Source organism: Misgurnus anguillicaudatus, chromosome 12 (assembly GCF_027580225.2).
Source record: "Misgurnus anguillicaudatus chromosome 12, ASM2758022v2, whole genome shotgun sequence".
NCBI lineage: Eukaryota > Metazoa > Chordata > Actinopteri > Cypriniformes > Cobitidae > Misgurnus > Misgurnus anguillicaudatus.
The window spans coordinates 22,942,285-22,967,865 of record NC_073348.2 but is presented as its reverse complement, the minus strand read 5'-3'; the positions used below and the strand labels follow the sequence as shown (position 1 = coordinate 22,967,865).

The 25,581-nt window shown below is 38.0% G+C and overlaps 2 protein-coding genes across 3 annotated transcripts in view; both read right to left on the bottom strand.

Moving 5' to 3' along the window:
- Positions 1–2,053: 2,053 nt before the first annotated feature.
- tcimb (transcriptional and immune response regulator b) lies at positions 2,054–2,790 on the bottom strand. The gene has a single exon (XM_073874132.1). It carries the CDS (start codon positions 2,728–2,730, stop codon positions 2,428–2,430), a length of 303 nt encoding a protein of 100 aa, XP_073730233.1. The 5' UTR covers positions 2,731–2,790; the 3' UTR covers positions 2,054–2,427.
- A 6,480-nt stretch (positions 2,791–9,270) lies between these two features.
- Positions 9,271–25,581, bottom strand: part of ppp3ccb (protein phosphatase 3, catalytic subunit, gamma isozyme, b) — a 33,768-nt gene continuing 17,457 nt past the window's right edge. Inside the window, exons 4-14 of one of the 2 annotated variants that reach the window (XM_073874129.1) lie at positions 24,821–24,932; positions 22,415–22,560; positions 22,202–22,338; positions 21,939–22,019; positions 21,748–21,842; positions 21,493–21,618; positions 21,051–21,128; positions 18,185–18,269; positions 17,963–18,060; positions 16,726–16,752; positions 9,271–11,664 (exon numbers count right to left, since the gene is read on the bottom strand). In XM_073874129.1, the coding sequence (XP_073730230.1) occupies positions 11,489–11,664; positions 16,726–16,752; positions 17,963–18,060; positions 18,185–18,269; positions 21,051–21,128; positions 21,493–21,618; positions 21,748–21,842; positions 21,939–22,019; positions 22,202–22,338; positions 22,415–22,560; positions 24,821–24,932 (1,161 nt within the window). In that variant the 3' untranslated portion in view covers positions 9,271–11,488. The remainder of the gene's footprint in view (positions 11,665–16,725; positions 16,753–17,962; positions 18,061–18,184; positions 18,270–21,050; positions 21,129–21,492; positions 21,619–21,747; positions 21,843–21,938; positions 22,020–22,201; positions 22,339–22,414; positions 22,561–24,820; positions 24,933–25,581) is intronic. The other variant, XM_073874130.1, reaches the window with a different exon arrangement.

The window sequence follows — 25,581 nt, the reverse complement described above, 5'->3', positions numbered from 1 at the left end:
GGGTTAATTTAACCCAATGGCTGAGCTCGACCCAACGCTGGGTTGAAAATAACCCTAACTCTAAAAATGACTTGGTTATTTTTGACACATAATGGGTAAATATTGGACAGAACACGTGCTGGGTTAAAAATGACACAATGTTGGGTTGTTGTTATGCAACCATGGGGTATAATTATAACCCAGCAGTGGGTCATTTTTTAACCCAGCATGTGTTCTGTCCAATATTTATCCATTGTGGGTCAAAAATTACCCAGCCATTTTTAGAGTGCAACATTTTTAGTGTGCACTTTTAGTGCTATGATCGTGTACTATCACCAAAGACTGCAGAACACTGCAAAAGAGCTTCTTGAACCCAATGAAAATGTAGGCCACCTCATATAGGTCACCTGTAATTTATAAATTCCTAAAACAACCTATTTCTGAACAATAATGATATACAACTTATTTCCAAACTGGATTGAACTAGATTTAACGGACTCTCAGTTATGAGTCAATAACGGTTAACTCAGTGTGTCAACATATGAAGTTGCTCTTATCTCAGTGAACAGACACGATTATTTCCATGGCTTCTGATGTGGCTTCCTGATCTGACGTTATCAATAGGCAGAAATGATTTCTAGTTTCTGTTATTCTAAAACGATCATGACCTTCAGGTTTAAGTCATAAAAAACTTTAATGAAAACTTTAAACTTTTTTTATAAAAATGTGGTTCCATTAAAGCAGTGGTTCTCAACTCCAGTCCTTGTTTAGAGGTTTAGATTCACTTCATCAATTCACCTCAATCATTTTAATTTAAAGGTATGTGCTTAAATATTTGAAATTACTTTTTCAGACAAATATATAATTGTGCCAACATTTAGTTTTCTTTGGACTTGAAACTTGAATTTGATTACATATATTTTTTTTGTGAAATGTATTTCCAGAATTTTCATTTATTTTTGGATTTCTATTACACAGTTGTAACATTATTATTTTTATTTGGACAAAATTAGGGGCATATATTCAGAAGTAATATACATAAACAAACAGCTTTTGTGTACCAAACATAACTTCCGGTAGACTTCGCATAGAATCACTAACAACGTCTATAGCAGATTATTTCTGATAACAAAGCATATTAACTATTACACTAAACTAAAGTTACTGTGTAAGATTCTTGCCTGCCTGCCTGCCTGCCAAATCCGCACAACAAATCCATGCTCACTGCCTCCCCTTATCTTTTGGAAACCGAAACATTTTTATTTTCCACAAGGGATTTGTTCCAACTTCCAGAGGTCAGTTTAGTCTCTAGCCAGAATAAGCAAGCACAGACCGGAAGTTAACCTTGGGTCAGAAGCGTAACTGCAGAAACGAGTTTGCGTCACATGAAACCATTTATAGAGATGGATAGACGGCTTCATCGAACGCACGTGCGGTGAGGCAATACGCATCTGGTCCGAACTTTACTTTCGCTTTCAGTTTTTTTAATGGCCTGACTAATTGCTAAACTGAACTCTTGAACAAATGCCTCGTCGAAAATAACAAATGTTTGGTTTCCTAAGTAATCTACGTGTTGTTTATTTTGCTTGTTATATAAATGTTTAAAGTACTTTGTTGTTATTTATTCTTAGCGGAGTTCGCCGGAAGTTGCGTGTGGACCACGAAAGTCGCTTGTTTATGTTGTTACTGCTAAAACCGTCTATAAAGAGAATAGAAAACATTAAGAACATAAGAATTATTAGGTAAAACTAAATTTCTAAAACTTGGTTTTGCTGGTGTACCAAGCTGGTTTAGCTGTGTTTTGGTCACTTTTTAAGTTGGACTTAGCTGGTCAGGCTTAAAAACCAGCTGACCCACCAGCTTTGCCAGGCTGGGAGGACCATCTTAAACCAACTACTGCGACCTTAAACCAGCTATCAGCTTTTGCTGGTCTTAGCTGGATATTTCAGTAAGGTTGACATTTATGTGGGACTTCTGTTCAGATAATTATTTTGGGATATAATATAAACAGATCGAATGTTGTTACAAAAGTAAAAAAAAGTCATTTTTTTTAAACAAATCCCAACTCAACACATCAAATTCAAGTATTTTATTAATACTTTTCAAGTATATTTCTTGTCAAAATAATTTATTACAAAAAGATTGCATCATTGAAATACAGGTTTTGTTGAATGTTCTTCTTCATAAGTGCATTTAATCTTTAGTCTGTATTATTAAATGTTCTCCATTGTTCTCGATGCGTCAAATGTTCTCCAGATGTCAAGAAGCATCCACACAAGTGACTTGGCAGTTTCCGCCCACAGTTCAGTCATTTCCATCCGTATATTCACGTTATCCAGACAGAGTCTACGTGGAAACCCATCAGAAGTTCAGCACCTTGAGGAAATCCATCCTAAATCTCCCGGCATCTTTCGTAGTGAACACATCTGCACGCTTTCCACAGAAACCTCAGCGTAATGTAAACGCGCGTCGCGTCAGTTCTGTTATAAACATCCATTTGTGTTTTTTATCGTGTTGGAGAGATACGAGCTGTTTGGTGATGACCTCAGGGTCCTGGTAATGTGTGAGAATGATATTTGCTCTCTCGACCGCTTTCACATCTCCGGCATTCTCAAAAAGTTTTACGAGCACATCCTGGTTTATGTCCGCAAAGATGTTTGGCGACGCTTTTTTGCGCTGCGCAGTGGCGAAACTGATGGTGCTCACAGCGGGACGGACGCAACACGAGCCCGACGGCGAGTAGAAAGACATTGTAATCGCTATAGTTTACTAGTGTAGTAGTGCTCTAACTGACTCAAACATTAGATAACAGTCAGTTTTATAGGGGGTTGCCTTTTGAAATGACATCATTACAGGACGTTAGTGACCGCCCAAGTTCAACTGGGAGCAGACGACACGTCTGTTCTGACGCAAAAGCAAACTTCGCTGAGGATTCATAAAGATAACTGTTTGCCAAAATATGAAAATTCGCTGGTAATGTACTCACCTTCATGGCATCCCAGACGTATATCATTTATTTTCCTCAGTTAAAGACATACGAATAACTTTATATTAAAATGATGTCATCTTCATGTATGACTATGAGGTTCAACATGGCGAGCTCCAAATAGCACGCGTCCATCATTTAAGTAATTACCAATTGATTAAATTTGTCAGAAAACGATCAATACTTTGAGTTTATTTAGCGAAATTGAAATGGTCAGCAAAGCAGATCCGAATGCTAATTCAAGTGTCGCGGCATGCTAAGAAGTCTCGTTGGTTCTCGCGAGAACAACAAGATTAGAAGTTATCGCCGTTATGCACGATTTTACTCAGTGTCTGCTGCAAATTAAAAATATTAGAAATATTTATGTATAGTTCATAGAACATAAAAAACCTCTGTCGGTCTATTCTATTGTGATGTGTAATTATAGCTCAATAGCAGCAAGTAAAGATACAGTATGACGTAATATTGTGTCGTAATAATAGATGAGAAGAACAGATACAAAGTTCAGATGTGATTTCATTTAATGTAGACACGTGTAACGTTTTATGTCACCAGTAAAGCACATTCATGACCTCTTCAAACTTTAAAAACTCTCATTTATAATTCAACAATATTTTTTTGCAGTTGTATTTCAAGAGATATTACACAGAATAAATAAAAGTTTATTTAGTAAAGCTGGTGGATCACATTATGATATAATGTCCGGAAAAGGCACTGATTATACTTTAGTAGGACAACATATGTACCATGAAAATGCCATCAATTAGTTTTTAATCTTACATTATAGATCTGTTTTTTTTTTTATTTTAATCTAATGTAAATTTTAGTGTGTTAAAATAGCAGTTAAATCTTATTGATTAACGAAATAAACTGGGTGATAAGCAGTTGCAAAATGTCTTCATTTTCATAAAAACATTCTAACAATAAAAGTAACTGACATTAAACTGATTCGTGTTTATAGTGTACAGTAGCTCACATTAGCTATTCTAATTTCTCTGTGATGGGGAAATGAAAGCATTAGATGTTCATCCTTTCAAAGAAAATTAAACACTTGAAACTATTTTACATGATGTCACTTGTCACAAAGAGCCCCAGTAACACATATTCCTGATTCAAAGCGGAAACAGTTTACAAGAATACAGCTGCATTTACTCATATTTTTGCCCAGGACATTTTAGATAAAGATCACATAATCACGGTCTATAATGTGTTTTACAGCAATAAGGACATTGTTGTGAAGTTATGACAACAGTAACTAACAGTCACTCCTTCGTATTTCCGTTGGATGATATTCATCTAAGGGTGTGGTGACCCATGGAAAGCGGGAGGAGTGCTTCAAAGTCCATGCACAACCAATACAGATAACCATATCATGTACAGTACAAATGTTTGATGCCTTTAAAGATGTTTAAAGTAAAATACTGCTATTATTAACTCATCAAACATGAAAATAACTTGCACTGAAGGATATAATATGCCTTAAAATATGCCTGTGCCATTGATTTGTCTCAAGAATCAACTTCTTCTAAGGCATATTTAAACACCTTAATTTAACTAAGGCCTACACTTTAAAAATGGCTGGGTTATTTTTGGCCCATGGTGGGTAAATATTGGACAGAACACACCCAATGCTAAAATTGACCTAATGCTGGGTTGTTTTAACCCAACTGTTGGGTTATTAGGCCTATACGCCATGGTTGCATAACAACAACCCAACACTGGGTCATTTTTAACCCAGCACGTGTTCTGTCCGATATTTACACATTGTGGGTGGAAAATGACCCGGCAATTTTTAGAGTGTAGTCTTGGCCTTGGCTCTGAAACAGTGCCCATGAGTCCAGTGATTTGACAACAGGGCACTCTAGTGGCTAAATAAAACAGCGCTTCCTACATTTTACTGTAGATCATGCACAGTTTCTAAATGTGAACAAACTAATGCAAGCAGTACAGTTGATATAAGATGTCCAAAATAGAAAATAGAGAAGAGAACTAATGATGACAAATGTGTGCCAAGCATGACAGGCTGCTATGTTAAATGCATGTTATAAATTAATCTAATAACAGATTCAGACTCAGTATTGAGTTTGGATGTGCTACACTTTTAAAAATGCTGACTTGTTTCAACCCATGTAAAATATGCACACACCGAACCGTTGAGATAATTAACCCTGTAAAATGTTCATATTTGCATTTGCAGATTAGATTAATTGTCCCAACCCATCATATTTTTAAAGAAAGTATGAGAGAGAATAGCAAATCTCATTTAATAATTTAACATTAATACTAATAATAATTTCTCAGAAATACACTCAAGAAATGCTTGGTATTTTTAACCCAACGATGTGTGTCAAAAAGGGACAAACCCAACCAGCTGGGTTGTAATCTAACCTGGGTTGCTTTAATATATTGTTGGGTCAAATGTAAGCATTTCTGGATTGATTTAACCCAACAGCTAGGTTTGCCTCTTTTTGACTCAACGCTTGGTTATTTTCGCTTGGTTTTAGAGTGTGTAGGTAGCTGTTACTGGGGTGATACCCCTTCAGTAGGTACCTTTAGGGTGCAAAGTACCTCAAAAATACGTTAGGTACATATTAGGACTTTTAAAAGGGTATCCCAGTAACAGATTTTGTACCTTGGTTAGGAAAGTGTAGGACAGGCGCCCAATAACATTATCTATCCCATTGATTCTCAAACTGGGGGCCCAAGTTTTATTACATTTTATAAAATACATTACTTTATTATAACTTCTGTGTAATTAAACCTCAGAAAAATAAGGCTCTATCATTGTATATTTTAATAAGTTTTGTTTACTTCAAATCTTATGTTTTACAATGTTTTATGTCATAAATGTTCTTTGGGGGGCCACCATAAACAACGGGGTGGGGGCACGCCAAAAAAGTTTCAGAACCACTAATCTATTCTACTTATTTTTAAATCATTATATGAATATCTACACTTAAATTTATGCACTTGGTTCCCAAGGAACGTACAGTGCAATACAATGAATGCGTTTTAGCAGTACGCAGGGTTCTCACACCTTAGTTAACTTCAAATTCAAGGACCTTTAAAGGACTCCAGATCCAATACCCTCAAATTCAAGGACTAAATTTAGGGACACATTTCAAGTGAGAGCAATGTTACATCGAGTTACCTTTTAAGATACATTGTTACAGTTCCCTTTCGAGGGAACTCACGCTGCTTCACTGCGGTGACACTTTGGGGACGCCCCCAGCGGTAAGTGCATCTGAATGTGTATATCAAATTCAACCAATGGTGAGGCTTAATGACAAATACAGGGTGGGGAGATATTTCAGGAAGTTACAGGGACGCAGGAAGTTTGGCAAGGGAGACACATCGTCTCGTTCCCTTCACAGGGAACAACAGTTACATAAGTAACACAAGACGTTTTCATGTGTCAAACACAAAAGCATTTTGGTGTGAATCAACATTCGCATACAGAAGATATAAGCATTTAAAATGAACAGTTTAGCACGTGTGCTTAAAAAGTCTAGAATGTTTATGATATTATCCTACACTAGACAGGGAATAATATGGATTTTTTTCCAGAAAACTTCTTGCATAAAATAGATTCAAGCACTTTCAATGACTTGTATCTATGTTTGTATGTATATTTCAAAAAACTTGATTTTTTTCCCCCCAGATTCACACACTACAGGATTTCAAGGACCCGTAGGAACCCTGAGTATGTGTATTTACTGATGAAATAGTACCTAATATTTAAAACACTCATACTCCACTGTCAAGCCACAGCTGAGGGACATGCAATACTCCATTACTCGACTAGATGGCGCTGTCGACTTTAGTATTTAAGTTAAAGGAGTAATTGTAAAGAAAGAGATATGCAGAATGGACGTACTTGCTACTTAATCATTTATAGATTTTGTAGTAAATGAGGGTGAACTCAAAACACTGCTCTTACCTGAACCATTTCACGGCCAGTGATCTGATGTAAAAGATATGCCTAACTGAGGCCGATTCATTTACACATCATCATAATACATTATTCATCATTCTTTATGCAAGATCTCCTCAGCCCTGAGGCTTTGCAATAATGTTATCATAACATTTAACAGACAAAAACATATGATTTGTCAAAAGAATGGATCACAAAATAGAGGCTAATAGGAATGAAGCAACTCTGTGCAATTATATTAATTATTCACTCCCTATCTTTTATTTGTCATCCTTCCAGACCATCCCTAACAATAACAGAGTAATAATGCAGCTAATCTAGTATTTATACTAATTAGTTATCCAGCTGACAATCTGTTGTTATAATGTGATTAACATGTCAAGTACATAGTATACTGATAATGTTGGTAATTTTTCGCTTTACTGGAAAGTAGTACAGAAAGTGATGTACTCTACTAGAGGTAGTTATGAAACACTGTGTGGTGCGAAAACATCATTTTAAGGACCGGATTTAATTCAAGGCCTTTATATAAAACTAAAGCCTGATTTATGTTCAAGCTGTGTCCTTCACACGAGTGTTCGAGCAGAAAAGCCTAAAATACCATTCAGATATGACCTTCTACAAAGCTATTCAAATGCTGATTGTGTGTTAATAGCATAAAACAGTATGAACATCACATGTTTTATGTAACAATATGTATGAAAATCTGTACAAACCATATATAAACATACAGTTAAGGTACCCAAACATTCACTGACTCTCAAGAATGTAACAATACATTAAGAGCCAGGTGTATGTAAACTTTTAATCAGGACGATTGGGGAAAGATATCATTTAAATATGCAATGTTGGACTTATTAAAAGGATCTCTTGACCGAAATGCAATATAATGGACCTAAAGGATTATTAGGAACACCATACTAATACTGTGTTTGACCCCCTTTCGCCTTCAGAACTGCTTTAATTCTACGTGGCATTGATTCAACAAGGTGCTGAAAGCATTCTTTAGAAATGTTGGCCCATATTGATAAGATAGCATCTTGCAGTTGATGGAGATTTGTGAGATGCACATCTAGGGCACAAAGCTCCCGTCCCAGCACATCCCAAAGATGCTCTAGAGATCTGGTAACTGTGGGGGCCATTTTAGTACAGTAAACTCATTGTCATGTTCAAGAAACCAATTTGAAATGTGTGACATTGTGCATTATCTTGCTGGAAGTAGCCATCAGAGGATGGGTACATGGTGTGGTCATAAAGGGATGGACATGGTCAGAAACAATGCTTGGGTGGGCTGTGGCATTTAAATGACGCCCAAATGGCACTAAGGGGCGTAAAGTGTGCCAAGAAAACATCCCCACACCATTACACCACCAACACCAGCCTGCACAGTGGTAACAAGGCATGATGGATCCATGTTCTCATTCTGTTAACGCCAAATTCTGACTCTACCATCTGAATGTCTGAAAAGAAATCTTGACTCATCAGACCAGGCGACATTTTTTCAGTCTTCAACTGTCCAATTTTGGTGAGCTCGGCAATTTGTAGCCTCTTTTCCTATTTGTAATAGAGATGAGTGGTACCCGGTGGGGTCTTCTGCTGTTGTAGCCCATCCGCCTCAAGGTTGTGCGTGTTGTGGCTTCACAAATGCTTTGCTGCATACCTCGCTTGTAACGAGTGGTTATTACAGTCAAAGTTGCTCTTCTATCATCTTGAACCAATCAACCCATTCTCCTCTGACCTCTAGCATCAACAAGGCATTGTCACCCGCAGGACTCCCGCATACTGGATGTTTTTCCCTTTTCACAATTATCAGTGGTGTATAAAGACCTTACATAATGAACTGTATTGTTTTAATTACCTTGATTGCACAGTAAGCATCAAGCAAGTATGTATATTTTTAAACTACGTTATTTTTATAAAACTTGTTGTTGGACTACTGTTTACGTCAACCATTGATTTTTCAGATTGCTAAATTAAAAACTAAATGCAAGGGGTATGTTGTGTACTTATGACTGTGTGTGTGTGTGTGTTATTACTGTATGACCAAAATTAAATGCTTTTAAATGCATCTTATTGTTCAATCTTAAACGAACACATGAAAAGCACACGGTCACCAAGGCTGATTCTGTATGTGCTCCATTCAAACAGGTAATTATACGCCGTCCTTCACCACACTTAAAGCACACAATTTAGAAAATGTTGTCGTAATTACAGAACAACCTTGATGGGCACAGACCTGCCTAGAAAGAAAACGACAAAACCTGTCTTACAAAACACTAATTTGCTGTCAGTCAACCCTTAAACCGCTCGACAGTAAAAGCCGTCCAATTTTCAATACACACAATTTGACAAATAAAGAAACGAGACCAAGTTCTTTTCCCAACATTTTTGTATTTCCTTTTACTTTCATTTTTCTTTTTATCTTTAATGGAGCGATACATCAATGTAAATCCAGATTTATAGAGGCCACGCAATACAAGCATTTGACACAAACCCCTCCCCCCACAGTCCTCTGTCAAAAGCTTAAACATTTTCTTCAAGATATGTTTGGGATTTGTAACAGAAGAAGTCAAAAATTAAGCTCTGCTAAAAACAGGGCCAATGGTCCAAACACTCCATTCAGATACATCGAACAATATCCAAACCCCCAGCACCCCTCCCCACCCGAAACCCCGTCCAACATTTGCACACCATAGCAGATATCCCCTTTTAAATTAAACATGGAGGAAAACAAAACAAGTCTGCAGAGGCTCTTTACATAAAACGGAGACAAACACTTAGACACAAAAGAGGTGGTTAAGGGGTCGTGACAATCTACTTAACTTTTGGTACCTGGACGCCTCTGTCAAATTCGTTTTAAATCACAAAGAGTAAAGCATTATCTCAGAGGCTTTTTTCTGTCCTTTGATGTTTTTTTTATCTTTGCAGCGATTACACAACTACATGGCCGATTGAAGCGTTCGTCTCTTCTCAAGCAAACGAAGAGGAAACATTTAACGATTTCGTCAATGATCAAGCCACATGAAAACACTGATTTTTCTTTGGATGAGTTCGTTTTAAATACAGTATGGATAACATGCAGGTTTAACCTCGAAACTTGAAGACGCATGCGCACCACTGAATGAAGTACTGGGCAAGATGGATCCAGAATTGCTTGCGGTATTAAATGTAAAATACATGACGTGCTGTGTGAATGACAGTCTCTGTGTCTGCACACAGAAGTCTTGCTATAGTTAGTAACATGGCACATAACCAGTCGGGTAACTTACAGGAACGAGTCTAAGCCCAGTCACCGAAACTACAAATTCGAAGAAAAGGTCTGAAAGTAAAATATGGTAAACAATTTTTGCACGCCCTGCCATTCTCAAAAACAAAAAAGTACACAGTACAGTAAAGCAACCAATATAAATTTGGGTGGAAATGGTCCACTCTAGAAAATACGCTCAAGAAGAGCGCAGAGTTATAGAAATTTCTAGCGCTGAAGATTCATGACACGAGACAAAAAGTGAGAAAAAAAAGTCCAATTGGTGGACTTAACTGTCTTGTAGAAACAGCAAATAAAGATAAGTTTCGCAATGAAAGGCAAGAGAGAATATTTACTTCTGCCTTGACTGATTGCTTGGTAAGATGTAAGGCATGTGTGCTCATCTCTGTCGTTTTATCGCACTTTTACTGGGACTCGCTCAATAGCCAAAGCAGAATGAAGAATTGTATAAGTGCAACTAAAGGCTTGTAACCATAATTACCATAATACACGGCACAGTACAACTAGTATTTAAGAAATATGGGCCAAGTCTAAAAATTCGGCCTGGGCTGATAAAATTACAGCATGATCGAATATAAACGGATTAACCGAAACACAAGCAGACACATTCATGCATCCAGCCAGTTTTATGGGATGACTTTCACTTGTCAGGCTATCTGTGTCATTTTGGTTATAAACAAAAAAAAGGGAACACTTGAAAATGTACATGTACATATAAACACTAGCTATAATTGGCATGTTGTTTCCAAAACAGACATTTTTCATTGTTGCCGTCTTTTTATTTAAACAAGTGTATCATATTTGCCTTATGTATTCACAAATAAGCACTCTACGTAAGTATGTTGGGCTAAAGTGTCCCTTGCCAAGCACGCAAAAACAACAAGAGCAAATCTTGGTTGTTTAAAAAAAAAGAAAACTTTTCTGATTTATAAATGGAAATTTACAAAATGGATTTTTTTCTTTTTTTAACTACCTAAGATGACCACCCCAATGCTAAGTCTATATATATATTTATTCTGTATTTATATACACATGTAAGGTATTTCTTCATCTCGATTTTCCCACTGTTACAGATCTTACATTTCTTATCATCTATATCAATAAATAAATAAGAACCACGTTTTTTTCCCCCTACGCCCTGTTCATAGTATTGTGCGATTTCTCCCCTGAGGATGTCCAGGAGATTTTGCATGTAGGGGCATCACCTCTACCAAAAAAAAGAGAATGAGACGAGAGACAAAGAGCGAGAGACATAAGAAAAAAAAATAAAGAGAGACAGGAAGGATGGGGGTAAAGGAAAGCGGTAGGTAGCTGATGGAGGTTACTACGCTTGCGCGTTGGTGCCGTTCTTGTCGGGGGAGTTGGCTGCATTGATGGAGTTGGCAGTGCCGTCCTGTTGAATGCTGTCCTTGCGTGGAGGCATTCGCTCGTTTATCCGGTCCAGACCGCGGGCTTCCTCGAAACTCTGGATCTTGTGTTGAGGATTAAAGCCTTGGATGGCTAAAGGGACGATAAGATGTGAGTTAGATACTGCGAATTTGATAGTGATTCAGTAACTTAACTATATGCATAACATTTTAAACAAGCACGTGTGTAAATAATTTAAGTACAGTAACGATCAAATAATGAAAATGCATGTAGTTTATAATAGGTGGATTCATATTAACACCTCATAAAAACAGCTGGAGGCTGCTGACAGTTACACTACAATGCACTGAACTAAATAATTCAAGGTAAAGAGACAAGGCATCAACAACAGCTGACTACTACCAACAAACTTTACATGACAATGTGAAATGTTACATGACGACACAAACAATGCAAACATGCTATTTTAAACAAGCAGCATTTTGTCGATTACCACAAAAAATATATATTTTTTAATGCTGGGCAAAGATCAATCGCGATTAATCGCATACAAAATAAAAGTGATTTTTTGCATAATATATGTGCGTGTACTGTGTCTAATAATTATTGTGTATATTTAACCACACACACATTCATATATTCATTTCAGAATTGTTTTACTTATACATATTTTTTTTTCATTTATTTTTAATATAGAATATAAAAAAATATAAATAAATATATATAAACAAACATGTAAATGTTTCTTAAATACATACATGAATGTGTGTGTATTTATTTATACATAATAATTACACACAGCACATACTCATATATTATGGCAAAAATCACTTTTATTTTGTATGCGATTAATCGCGATTAAACTTTGCCCAGCACTAATATTTTTCATCAAAAACATTATGGTTTTATATTCTATACTGCAAATAATACACTTTTAATGGATTTGATTTTGAAGAAGAGGGTTTAAAGCATTCTGGAAAGTTTAAAAAGCATACATTTATTTTATTTCTGTTCTAAATTGTTTTATAAGGGCTGTGAAATTTTTGATTAACTGTTGTGCTAAGTGGATTAGCTTATGGTTATGGTCAAACAACCGGTTTCTGTTATCAATTTCACATGTAAATACTGAAGCTCATCATATTTGCTATCTTAGTAAGGATACTAGCTCTGGGTAAAAAGATTTATTGATCTTAAATTTAACAAAACAATTATGGAAAATCCCTGAATCAATTCCCTATGTGCGTGCTTTACTTTAGGGAGGGCTTGTTAGGAGTGCCTGATGGCCCGGGGCAAGCATGAATGATGCTCAGGACAGGTGACTGAACGGTCACGTGCACGCATGTTCAGGACAGTGCTACATTGTCACGAAAATGATAATGTTCACAGGTTTCAGGTCTTGCCACTTAAAATTGTTAAGCAAAGAAAATGCAAAACAGATCTTAATGTGCTGTTCAATAAGACTGAAACATGCCACTGGCATGGGACTGGGTTCATGTTTCCTTGCACTTGAACTGACATATTTACACAAAAATATTCAAAAATGCTGGATTATCCTCATAAACGTAGTTTTAGGGCTGTCACGATTAATCGTGCAATTGTGCGTTGAATGAATGAATTTTAATGAATTACGGTGAAATCTCGGCACATCCCACAGACAGGGGCGCTCTTGTGCAGAAACTCCCTTTGTGCCACAGCAGAAGTAGCATTACAAACGCTATTCCAGGAAACGTCTATAGGAATATTTATATCGCTGTTTTTCAAATTGTTTCAGGAACAATTTTGTTTAACGAGTGTTGTTTTTTTAAATGCACATTATAAACGACTCCGACTCATAATGATTTTAGATTAATAAGGACTTCCTACTGACCAAATGCCGTAGTACACGCACAAGCTGTGCATGAAGCAGAATCGATTCAAAATCGATTCTGAATCGATTTCAGAAGCATTTTTAATGGGACACGCGATTAATCGTTGAAGCCCTAGTCGTCTTGTGTAAATGTGAACCACTTAGAAAGCAAATGCATCCAAATCCATGCATTACATGTATGTCTTTAAGTGACAGCACTCCAAATAAATTCCTGCAAAACTAAAAAACTCAACTTTAAAAATTACTAATCGATACTGCACGCAATCGAAATAAAATCGAAACTACACTAATTTACATTATCCTGCTCTACCAAATCTCCAATAAATGAGCATGTATATACTATCAAAGAGCCATTCATTCTTTCTATCGAGATAAAGCGAAGTATAGAAAATTCAATACGCCCTATAAAGAGAAGTAAGGGGGCATATAATAAACACCAGACTAGTTTCCCAAACCAAACAGATAGCACTACCCAGAAATGATGGTTGAAATGACATTATAGGCAAAAACAGTCTGCTCTGTTGCCTTGTTTGGACTGAAAGTGAAACTGATAAGATTCAGTCTCGCACTGTGGTCTGCTCGCACCCCTGCATCCCCAAAACAGCTGCGCTCAAAACGTTTGTGTTTGCAATTTCTGAGCCTTTATAAAGCACCATATAAAGCACTGTCACTGACATACCAGGTAGCTGTTTATTTTGAAGTAAGATGAACGTTTATAGTGACTTGACGCACATGTCCTACGCACATGTTGTTTTAAAGAAAGACGTATTATAATCTTTCATCAAAACAATTCCTAAAACGATTTTCTGTGTCAATTTCGGTTTTTCATAACCAGTGAAGCCAAAACGTCTCGATCGCCCCCACCAGTGACTGGTCCCAGTATAGGTCATAAACCCCGCCTCCCCCATGTTATTCAATGGGACTTGAGACCAACTAAACTATTTAATTACACTTCAATTATCTTTTTTCCGAAGCTGGTTTCTGTCATTTATTGTAGTTTTTATCATGCTGATGTCAATTCAAGAGTTTGTTTTTAAAATAAGTTTGTTTTTAGTTAGTTACTTAATGCTATAAAAATGGTGGTGTCACGTCATGATTGGCAGCTGTGATATGCGCATACTGCGAGAACGAGGACAGGGCCTTGATTTCGGGGCTTTACTTCCTGCTCAGTACTGCGCAGGACTGGTCCTGAAATCGCTACTGCGCAGACTCAAGACCCAAGATATTAACGCCCTATCGCGACACTGGCGGCTTCACTTTTCACCAATGAAAGAGAGCGAACGGGTGTCGTCCATTTTTTTTATGGTCTATGCTTTGTGTAGATAGATACACACACATGCATCTATATATTTAAGAAATGTTTACATATTCGTTTGTATATTTATGTATAATTTATAATATATATTAATACTTAATATATAAATATATCTCTTTTCTTAAAATTATACATGCATGTGTGTAGGGCTGTAACGATTAATCGCGTGTCCCAAGAACTTTCTGAAATCGAATCAGAATCGATTTTAAATCGATTCTGTGTTTCATGCACAGCTTTTGTGTGTACTATGGTGTTTTGGTCAGTACGAAGTCCTTATCAATCTAAAATCATTATGAGTCAGAATCGTTTATAACGTGCATTTAAAAAAGCAACACTCGTTAAACAAAATCATTCAAAATATTCTTTATCATCATGAAAATACCTGAAACAATTCGAAGAACAGCGATATAAATATCCTTATAGACATTTCCTGGAATAGCGTTTGTAATGCTACTACTTCTGTGGCACAAAGGGAGCTTTTGCACGAGAGCGACCCCTGGCTTTGGGATGTGCCGGGATTACAACGTAATATAGTTAAAATTCATTCATTGAGAAAACGCGCATTTGCACGGTTAATCGTTACAGCCCTGCATGTGTGCATATTTATATATACATAATTATTATTCACAGTTCACACACATATATGATGTGATATATGACTTTTTGGGGAGTTTAATTTGCTCCCCTCAGGTCACCGTTTTAAGATACCTATGTTAAGAACCAGACGTGCCAGAGATTCTTTTATTCCTGTGGCTATTAGGAACTTGAATTCATTTAGGTGACATTTTATGTAATTTTTATAGTACATGTTTATTTATTATTTTATTATCTCTGTTAATGTTCATCATGACATATCGACTTGTAGAGTGTATTGGTCTCTGTCATTAGTTACAGGGTAAGGAGTGTCCCCATTGTTTGCTGTTTGTTGTGTTGTTGATGTGTGTCTATTGTGTTTACAAGTTCTTGATGATGGCATCTGGTGGTGCTTTTAGTTGTTTTTGTTCTTTACATATCCTGCTGCACACTAAATTTCCTTTTTAAGGATAAATAAAGTGAAACTTGAACTTGAAAACAAAAACTTTTATTCTGCAATAGATTTATCGCGATTAATTGTTATGCATCCTTAATGCGAAGTTCTGCCAGAGTGAGTATTAAACGCGAGTCTCGATTCTCGAAATGCTCTCACGATACTTTGATGTCATAAGCTGATCGGTTTACGCAGTGCTGCTGAAGTTGAACGTAATCCAGTGTGGTAAACGATCGCAGGTTCAACAAAATTTAAACCGCTACAAAAAGTCGCCTGTCTGAGGTAAAGACGCAAAATCAAATGCGGTTTCATACAGAAAGTAGATCAATTCAATTTTTTTTATATTTGTTCAAATTTTAATCATAATTGTATTTCGTAATATTTAGAATGCGATCGAAACGCTATTAAATGTTGAAAGGCACTAAAATATGAAACGATGGATTGTAATTGGGAAGCTCAGATGCAAAAGCCACGTAACACGTCAACTCTGTCAAAAATGAGATAACAATATTAAGAATCCATTTAGAGTTTGATAAAAAATTAATTTACAAGAAAACGTGTTAGGTTTTTGCATCGGAGCTCTTTAATTGACTATGAAAAAAGTTTGACCAAAATGCCCTCCACAACGGACTGCAATCTCTGAATTGTACAAAGTGGATGCCTATTACCAATAATCCTACATATTTGTTCCTTATTTCACTCAAAAACGTCACATTACAGAAGTAAAATGGGTTGTGAAACTCACTGAACTTTAAATGTTTAAAGTAGGTGAAAAAACAAAGCTGAACGACATAAACAAACAAACAAACAAACAAGCAAGTCAACATGTACAAATCCAAACAAAACAGCTAGCTATAAATGCTAACAACACACAAATAAGTACCAAATACAACATGACGTTCACACATATGACAGACAGTTAATGTGTGAAACAGACAGACAGACAGACAAACAGTGAGAACGTTCCACAAATGTCTTGCGTACCTCGTGCTTCCACTGCTTCTACGGTGGCTGTGTAAGCGTGAGTAGTAGTGCCATGCCCAAAACGAACGGGGGAAAGAGAGTGAGTCAAGTTATCAATGCAATCACAAGTCCATATAAATCCCCCACATCTCCATTTATTCATTTTAACAGCCCAGCATTAGCCCAAATGCATCACAAGTCACAGGAAATAAAACCATGAAGGGTTGGGTTAGGTTGAGATGCTTCATGCAAAACAGATTTTTCAAATCATATTTCATCTGGTGTGGTTTGCTTTTGAGAAACCAAGCTTTTGAACCTGCTAGGTCTTCTGAACATCTGACATCAAATCTATTTTTAAAGCTGAAGGTATACAATAGCCAAACAAGGAGAAGCCTTCAGCGTAAAACGCCACGCGACGTACTGTATACGCGTGATGACAGTTTATTTGTGGTCTTCACAGGAAGATGAGAAGCAAGGCTGCTTTGAGCGATGTGTCGTTTTATTTCTATTTTCAGCTGCTGAAGAATCCTTTAATTTACCGCCCCTCCCCTGGTTCGCACAGACTGTATTTATAACTTTATTATGCATTGACAACTGCGTCGAGCATCCTTTAAGAAACTGAAAAAGAGTTGGGGTCTACGGGATGTGCACATGATCCGAGACTTTAATCCATAATGTTTCTAGATATGGCTTGGGTCCTCCTATAAGTCTGATCACTTGATGTATCATACAGGTTCAAGGGCATGGTTTTAGCAAAAACAAACCTGACTGTGTTAATCATGTGTGGTGTTAGTAGGGCTGGAAGCCAGCGAGCTGGAGAGTTTTTAATGTGAATGCTAAGAGAGAGAGAGAAAGCATGGCATGCCGACAGGCGCAGGCTAAATTGGGTCATATTGCGTCACAGTCATAAGCTCACCGAAGCCCCTGTCCCTGCGACAGCATCACCCCTGCAGCTCGTTGGCACGAGCTGTGATCTTAGCAACGCTTGAAGGTTTTTTCAGGACATTGCAAGCGTGTCAATCGATCAAAGCCATCTCGTTTAGAGATGCAGGAATTTAAAAGGGTTTGATAATAAATGGGTGTGCTGTACCATGAGGGAAGTAGAGCTGGTGGATGTGGAGGAGAGAGAGAGAAAAAGAGGCAGGGTAAAGACAGAAAGACAGCGAGTGATAGAGGGAATAGGAAGTTAGTGGGTGGCAGGTGTCGACTTCCACATCATTGCATGGCCACAGAGCAAGAGGACAAGCGTAGGACTTACCGCTCTGTAGAGTCTGTCTGCCTCCTGATAGCACACCCATAGGCAACGTGCCAGTGGGAGTCAAGCCCTTTAACTGCAACACGCTCTCATTCTCCTCTCTGAAATAACACACATGCAAACACAGAGATAAAACTTGGCATTTGATAGGTTTGATTCCTTAAATGTGCAAATGTGCAAGTATTCAAATTAAAAGATTTGTATAATGAAGAGTGTTAAACATACCTAAGAACAGAGAAAACTCTGGCCATCTTGCCAATGGCACGTATCTTATTTCGTATCACTTCCTTGCGGACCGCCGGGGTTCCACCTGCCACAAACATGCACAAAGAGTGAGAGAGATTCATTTCACATATATGTTGATTCATTACGCATATTTCTGAAATAAATAAAAATGACTGGTGGATGATGAGCAAAGTTCATTTTCAACCACAATCTGCCTAAGCAAAAGCCCCATTGCCTTCAATAGTAGGAAAAAAGAATGCTAAGCAAGTCAATGGGACTTCTGATCCATTTATTCAGGTTTGTAATAACATGAGATTGAGTCAATGATAAGCACAGATATTGCATACATCAATACTTGCAGTCCTAAACCATAAGTATTCAAGACCAAATGAGGCATTACATCCTTAATTCCCTTAGGGAATAAAATAAACCCCATTTCAAAACTCCAAGGCTCTCAGACATACTGAGGAAGTGTGTCAGGTCAAGTTAAAATTATGCACCATTGAAAAAAGGACAAACGAAATGAGCATCAAGAACTGTAAATGGGACAATGTATTCCTTCATGACACCTCCACAGATGGGGGGAGGTGAGAGCTGAGAATGGGTTCATCTGGTTTCCCTACAGCACAACTGTACTTCATAACTGATCTTGAGTTAAAAGCATTTAATATTTAGAGTTAAAGGCAGGGTCCATGATCTCTGAAGGCCAATGTTGATATTTGAAATCACCTAAACAAACCCGCCCCTACCCCAATAGAATCTAGACCTACTATTGATGGACCCGCCCCACAAATATGCAACCCAGGCAACGATGTCGTTAGTAGACACGCCCCTTACTGTTGATTGGCTACAAGTGTGTTTTGGTAGTCGGCCTGATTTCCTTTTCCAAAGCGTTTTTCAGATATCATGCACTCCGCCTTTAATAAAGTTCCTGAACTGAGAACCATGACGTATAAATTGAGACAGGGATTTTATTCAATTAAATAAAATAGCTTTAGGGGTGTTAATGCAATGCAAAATAAGATTGTAATTAGTGATGCACCGATGTATTGGACGATTTTTTAATGGATTTGAAACCATCGGCATATTAGCAATAGCATGAGAAAGGCCGATACCGATAGTTTATTAATTAATCACGTGAAGGCAATAAGTTGCATGTCTATCGCATAATCCAGCATTAAAAAAAAAAAGATTATCAAAATAATGAAATACTTCAAAAGCAAAATAAAATCTGTACAAATTATAGTTTTATAGTCCGCACACCGGACGAGAAGCGCAGCGTCTAAGATAACTCTGAGGTATCGTACACCGGAAGTGCACATTAAATAGCTCAAGCTTACTTCAAAACGCAAAATATAAGTTAGCAGCCAATGATAATCGCTAACAATTTGGGACAAATATTATGTTATTTAATGTTAAACTATGTGAATGTCGCTCTGTGACATGACAGGGATTTGAGCAGTGTCCAGAGTCACTGCCGACAGCCGCCACGCGTACGTACATTCATAGAAAATAATGTGTTCTGTTTTAAGATTCATGTCCCGACGCGGCGCTTCTCGTCCAGTGTGTGACCCCCCTTAAGAGACTTTCTCTTACTTTGTGCCTCTCTTATTATAATTTGATGCCGAAATAAACTAGCTTATCGGCCAACTGTATAGTATTGTATACAAGTGTTTAATATCGGTATCGGCAAATAGTTGCCCGTTTAAATCTGTATCGCCTCGCAAAAAAAATCATCCCTAATTGTAATTTACACTTTATATTTCCTGCTATGTCATTTCTATCAATCATAGGAAGTTATGCAGTGGCACGCCCATGAAACACAATTAATTATATGACTAAAGTGACTAAAGTGTCCAAATATTAATATATTTCTTGGCATACTAGTAGATACTACAAAATTTTCATTTGATAAAAAAGGGGAATGCTGTTAAAAATCACTGCTGAAATGCATCTATAGCTCTCCCATAAAAAGCATGCTTACAGACCATAAGTAGGGATCAAAAACAGATGTTAATTTCTTAACATTAAATATTCATAAAAAAATTTGCTATTTATATTTTGAACTTTATTAAAAAAAAAAAACTTTGAAAATGATGTATGATTTGTGGGAATCTGACCCCCCCAAAAACAATGACAGTGCTGCACCTGTATGAAGTTGATAGAGTCAGCAAAGTCAAATCAATTTTGTAAGTTTCAAAAACAAAATCACCGCATCCATACCCTAAAAAAAAGTAGCCTCAAACTAATAAAGTTGGCACATACCAAGTAAAATATATATATTATATATATATATTTTAGAAAAAAGTCCTCTTCTCCACACTTGTAAACATCGAGGCGGTAGTTTCATATACGTCATGCTTGACCTTTCCATGTCATGACGCATTAGGTGAGGTCGCGCAGGAGTGAGGGGCGTCACAGGAATAGTGCAAGACGAGAAGTTGTGTTTTAAAAGTGCCTTTTTTGCCGAAAATGACAAATTTTTCACTAGATAAGACACTTATGCCTCAACAATGTTAAACTGCATTTAAACTGTAACGTGTTGGGGTCTAATAAAGTCTATTAAATTGAGAAAAATCCCTGAATGTTTTTCTTAAAAAAACTGAATTTCTTCTCGACTGAACAAAGAAAGACATCAACATTTTAGAAGACACGAGGGTGATAAATTATTTGGTGTAAAATTAATTTACACCAAAATCGACATTTATACTTTCTTTTGCCTGCAGCTCAAAATTTGACCGCGTGCATTCCGACTCATTTAGACAGAATATCACATATACTAAATTCTCACAAAAAAACCAACCCAACACAGATCAGATCCATCTACAGAACAACAGAGACCTTACACAAACACCAAAAATTTTACCTTCACAGGTATCGTCTCCCTCTGACATGAGCTCATCATCTGAGCAGATGTTTAACACGTTGACCAGCATCTCTGTTACTGAAAGTGCACAAACAAAACAGGCTTTAACACACAGTCTCAACCAATTACAAACATGTCTGAGTTTTATTAACTATAAATATCCATAATCACGTGTATAATTGAGGAGCTCAGATGCAAAAGCTGCTAAACGCCACCTCTGTCAAAAATTATATAATGATATTAATCGAATGCTCTTGGCACGTATTATACATCTATTAAATACTTCCGCTTAAAAAATGCTTTATTACGGCATCAGGCCACTTTGTTGGCAGAATCCATTAGGGGGCTGATAAAAGATGCTCACTAACAAGAAAACATGTCAGACGCACTATATGAATTTCATTTCAAGCAGCGCTAAAAGTATGTCCTGGTTGCTCTTTACCTTTCTCCCCGACGAAGGGCAGTGACCACGTGAAGACATCCATGAAGTTGGGCAGCCAGTACGGGTGAGGAGAGCAGTTGAACTGTCGGATGTTCATGACATTGTTCTCATATTTCAACACAGCAGCTAAGAGGGAAAAAGTAGTTGTGTGCATTCATCACAGCATCCTCCTTAAAAGAGCGTTTCTTTACTGGTTCTTTATATCTTACTGTAGTTTCTGACCATAACCTCTAAACCCCTCAAGAGAGCCCTTACCTTTATTGTTATACACATCTAAGTAGTTTGGTGCTGAGAAGATTGTGATTAATGATGGAAAACCTGTCGTCTGACTTTTCCTGTACATTCGATATCTGGGTCAAAGTGGGACAGAAATTGAAAAATGTTAACATTTCACACAAAGACTGAATTCAGCAGCCTGGTTTAAAAGTGTTACGTGATGGACTCACCCTGCGTCCTGGGCTTCATGTGCTCTTATAACTGACAACAAGTTATTATTCATCAGAAAGTCACATACTGCAGGGTAACTGATGGGGATGGAGAGAAAGGTACAATTAGCCATTTCAATAGTCTGTCAATCAAAACCCTGATGATTAATGTAACCGACATCACAATTGCCATTAGTTTACATGTAGCGAGTAGGCAGCGATCAGACAACCGTACGATATGCATGCGTGCGTGTCTGTGGGCTGCTCGTGGGCTGAAGTAACTGTAGAAATATGAGCATCCTCTCACGCTGTTGTGGCAGAAGTGCTCGGAGGTCTTTTCACTGCCGTAGTCCTCGCCAGGATCGGACCACAACAGGTCGCACATCGGCCCGAAAGCTGGAGGCTCTTTAAACCTGTCCAACTGTAGAAACCTAACCATGAGCCACTGAATCTATTGTTGCAACAAAAAGTGTAATATTGAAATCATCGAGTATTACCTTCCGTATATCGTCGAGGCAGGTGATCTCTGGAGACAGGCCTCCGTGCACACACAAAAACTGCTGGTTGAGCAGAGCGGCCAATGGAAGGCAGTCGAAAGCCACCATGCAGGCGTCGTACACACGCTCCGAGTACTTAATCTTGCCTGTGACGAGAGCAATACAATAAAAACATACATGCATTTCTAAACAGGCACAAAAGGGGTGAGCTGGCTTTTCAAGCTAAGTCTGTTTAACATATCGCAGTAATGTTGGGTGGGTGAGGGCAGAACGAGGCTTGCCAACTTTCCAAGGCTGGAGTGGATGGAGGACGAGGGGGAGGCTGCATGCCTTGTTAGGTGATGTTGCAGCAGGACCGCGTGCTAATTGGGATGAACCGAGGAAACCGGCGCGGCGGGAGGTTGATTAAAGAAGGTTGAGGCCGGAGACAGATTACAGGCAGAACAAGGCCGCACACCGCCATTAAATCCTGACATTTTAGACTGGCCGTACAGCGTATTGTAAACAGCAGCGCTGACAGATGAGAAACAGGCTAGCTCGTGATGAGCACGATGGGAACGTTGCAAACCGCAGGCAAGTGGCGAAACAGCACATCATTACTGAATGCTCTTTGATTAGCTGGCTGGAAAGATGCCAAACAGCCACCCTCAATTTGGGTTAAAGGAGTGCATTAGCAGCCAACATTGTGCCAATACAAGCAGGAAATGTCGATGGCCACTGCGTGGGTTGTGACTGGATAAATTAGGGAGTTTTTCAAGCTTTGACGAGGATCCCAAGCCTATTTAAAGTATTAATAAAAAATAAAAAAATCCAGATAATCTACTCACCACCATGTCATCCAACATGCCGATGTCGTTCCCTGTTCAGTCGAGAAGAAATGTTTTTCTAGGAAAACATTCCAGGATTTTTCTCATTTTAATGGACTTTAATGGACCCAAACACTTAAATTTCAGCTTTAAAGGACTCCAAACGATCCCAAACGAGCCACAAGGGTCCCATCCAGTGAAACGAAACCATTTTTGGCAAGAAGAATAAAAATATGCACTTTTAAACCAATCCATCCGAATCCATCACAGCTTTGGCCATCCGTAGCCCTCTGGAACAAATACGCAGAGCTTCTATTTTTGCCGGACACCTCCGCAGGGCGGAGCCATGACTATATTGCGTGATCATACCTGAATTCACGAGATCTCGTGTTGTGATCTGGGCTGGTCCAGCAAAACGTCATATTTTAATGTCATAATGTCATAGATATCGCGCAACCATCACGTGAATTTGCGAGACCTCATGGGTCCTCGTCACTTTAGCATGCAGCCGCTCTGCAACGAATACGGAACTGGTGGGTATTGGCAGACGACGGAGTGCGGAGCCGTAATGCAGCGGAGCCGATCTGCAGCCGCTCTGCAGTTGGTGGAAATCCAGCGTAAGTGACAAGCAAGCGCGACCTCACGTAATTGCGTAATGACGTCGAAAGGTCACGTGTTACATATATAAAACGCACATTTGCGGACCACTTTAAACAATAAACTGACACAAAGACATTAATATGTATAATTCGAGATACAACAACGTCAGAACGGTCCACTTTCTCCACACTTGTAAACACTGGGGCGTAGTTTTGATACGTCATCCGTGACCTCTTGACGTGATGACGTATTACGTGAGGTCGCGCTGGCGTATCACAGGACCAGAGGAAGACGATAAGTCGTGGTTTAAAAGTGCATATTTTTTATTTTTGTGGCCAAAAATGACAATCGTTTGCCTCATTTGGGGTCGTTTAGAGCCCTTTGAAACTGCAATTTTAAACTGCATTAAAACTGTTAAGTATTGGGGTCCATTAAAGTCCATTAAAATGAGAAAAATCCTGGAATGTTTTCCTCAAAAAACATAATTTCTTCTTGACTGAACAAAGAAAGACATCAACATTTTGGTTGACATGGTGGTGAGTAAATTATCTGGATTTTTTAAAAAAATTTTAATTGACTAATCCTTTAAGGATACATGTGATTCAAAGTCATTTTGATGCAATACTAATTACCCTGGTTATCCCATCACAGAATACATTTCGCAAAGCAATACACTCCACTGGACATAAAGATCATCAGCTGCTGGTGAAAAGTGTGAGGGAGAAACTATGAGTTTTAGTTAGCTGTCAGTTTTTGTCATGACTGGGTTGATGGGCGTTGTAAAACCTAAGTGAGGTTTGAAAAGTGGCGAGATACAAGATTGAGCTCTCCGCCCGTGGCTTGCCATCCAATACTCTTATAACAAGATTTCTCTCGGGATGCCACGGCAGTAATGGGGAAAATATTGCCCCGACAGAGTTGAATGATAGGCTCATTTCATTCTCTTGATACTATTTACACACACACACACACACACAAAGTGGCAAGGAGCTGAGCTTACATTCTTGTTTAAAGGTGAAGTACTCTGTGAGATGCCGACACTCGTGGTTGCCTCTGAGGAGGAAGAGGGTGTTTGGGTGGTTGATCTTCAGGGCCCACAGGTAGAGCACACACTTGCAAATGCAAAAAAAAGACACATTACACAAATAAGACTGATGCTAACATTAGCACGTTTGCAATTTTGTGAAATATTGCAGTATACTGCAACACTTTCAAAGTCTTTTAATCTGCGTGTGCATACAGATTTCCTAGTTTCATTCATGTAAAGATTTTCAGACTGATCAAACGCATCGTATCTCTCTTTTAAAGAAAGACACGGTGTCTGTAATGCATTTAATACTGCCAATATAGACATTTGTTAAAGGAAATGAGATTAAAGTGTTTACAAGATGAGAAAACATGACCCACCGATAAATACACACAATGTTGGTAACCATAATCATTAGCATACTGGATTACCCCAAACCGATATGGTGTAAGGCCACAACACGGCAGGTTTTAGTTATAAGAGGATTATACCTTTCTGCTATCCCTGCTTATTAAAGGAATAGCTCATTTAAAAGGGAATAGGGAAATTTTACTTAGCTTAAGCCTTTATGTGAAAATTAATAAAAGCACATTTTGATTCATTGTGCAGTCCTCTTACTATTCTTTAAACACCTCCAAGCCAACCGGACAGACATTACTCCTATACAACTAACCAGGAATGAATTAAACACATTTGTAAACTACAAGTACCAGATAAGATCTTACGAAACAAAG

Bases quoted from the DNA above. Each gene is read 5' to 3' on its own strand.
- tcimb (XM_073874132.1), bottom strand. From the start codon at position 2,730: ATGTCTTTCTACTCGCCGTCGGGCTCGTGTTGCGTCCGTCCCGCTGTG.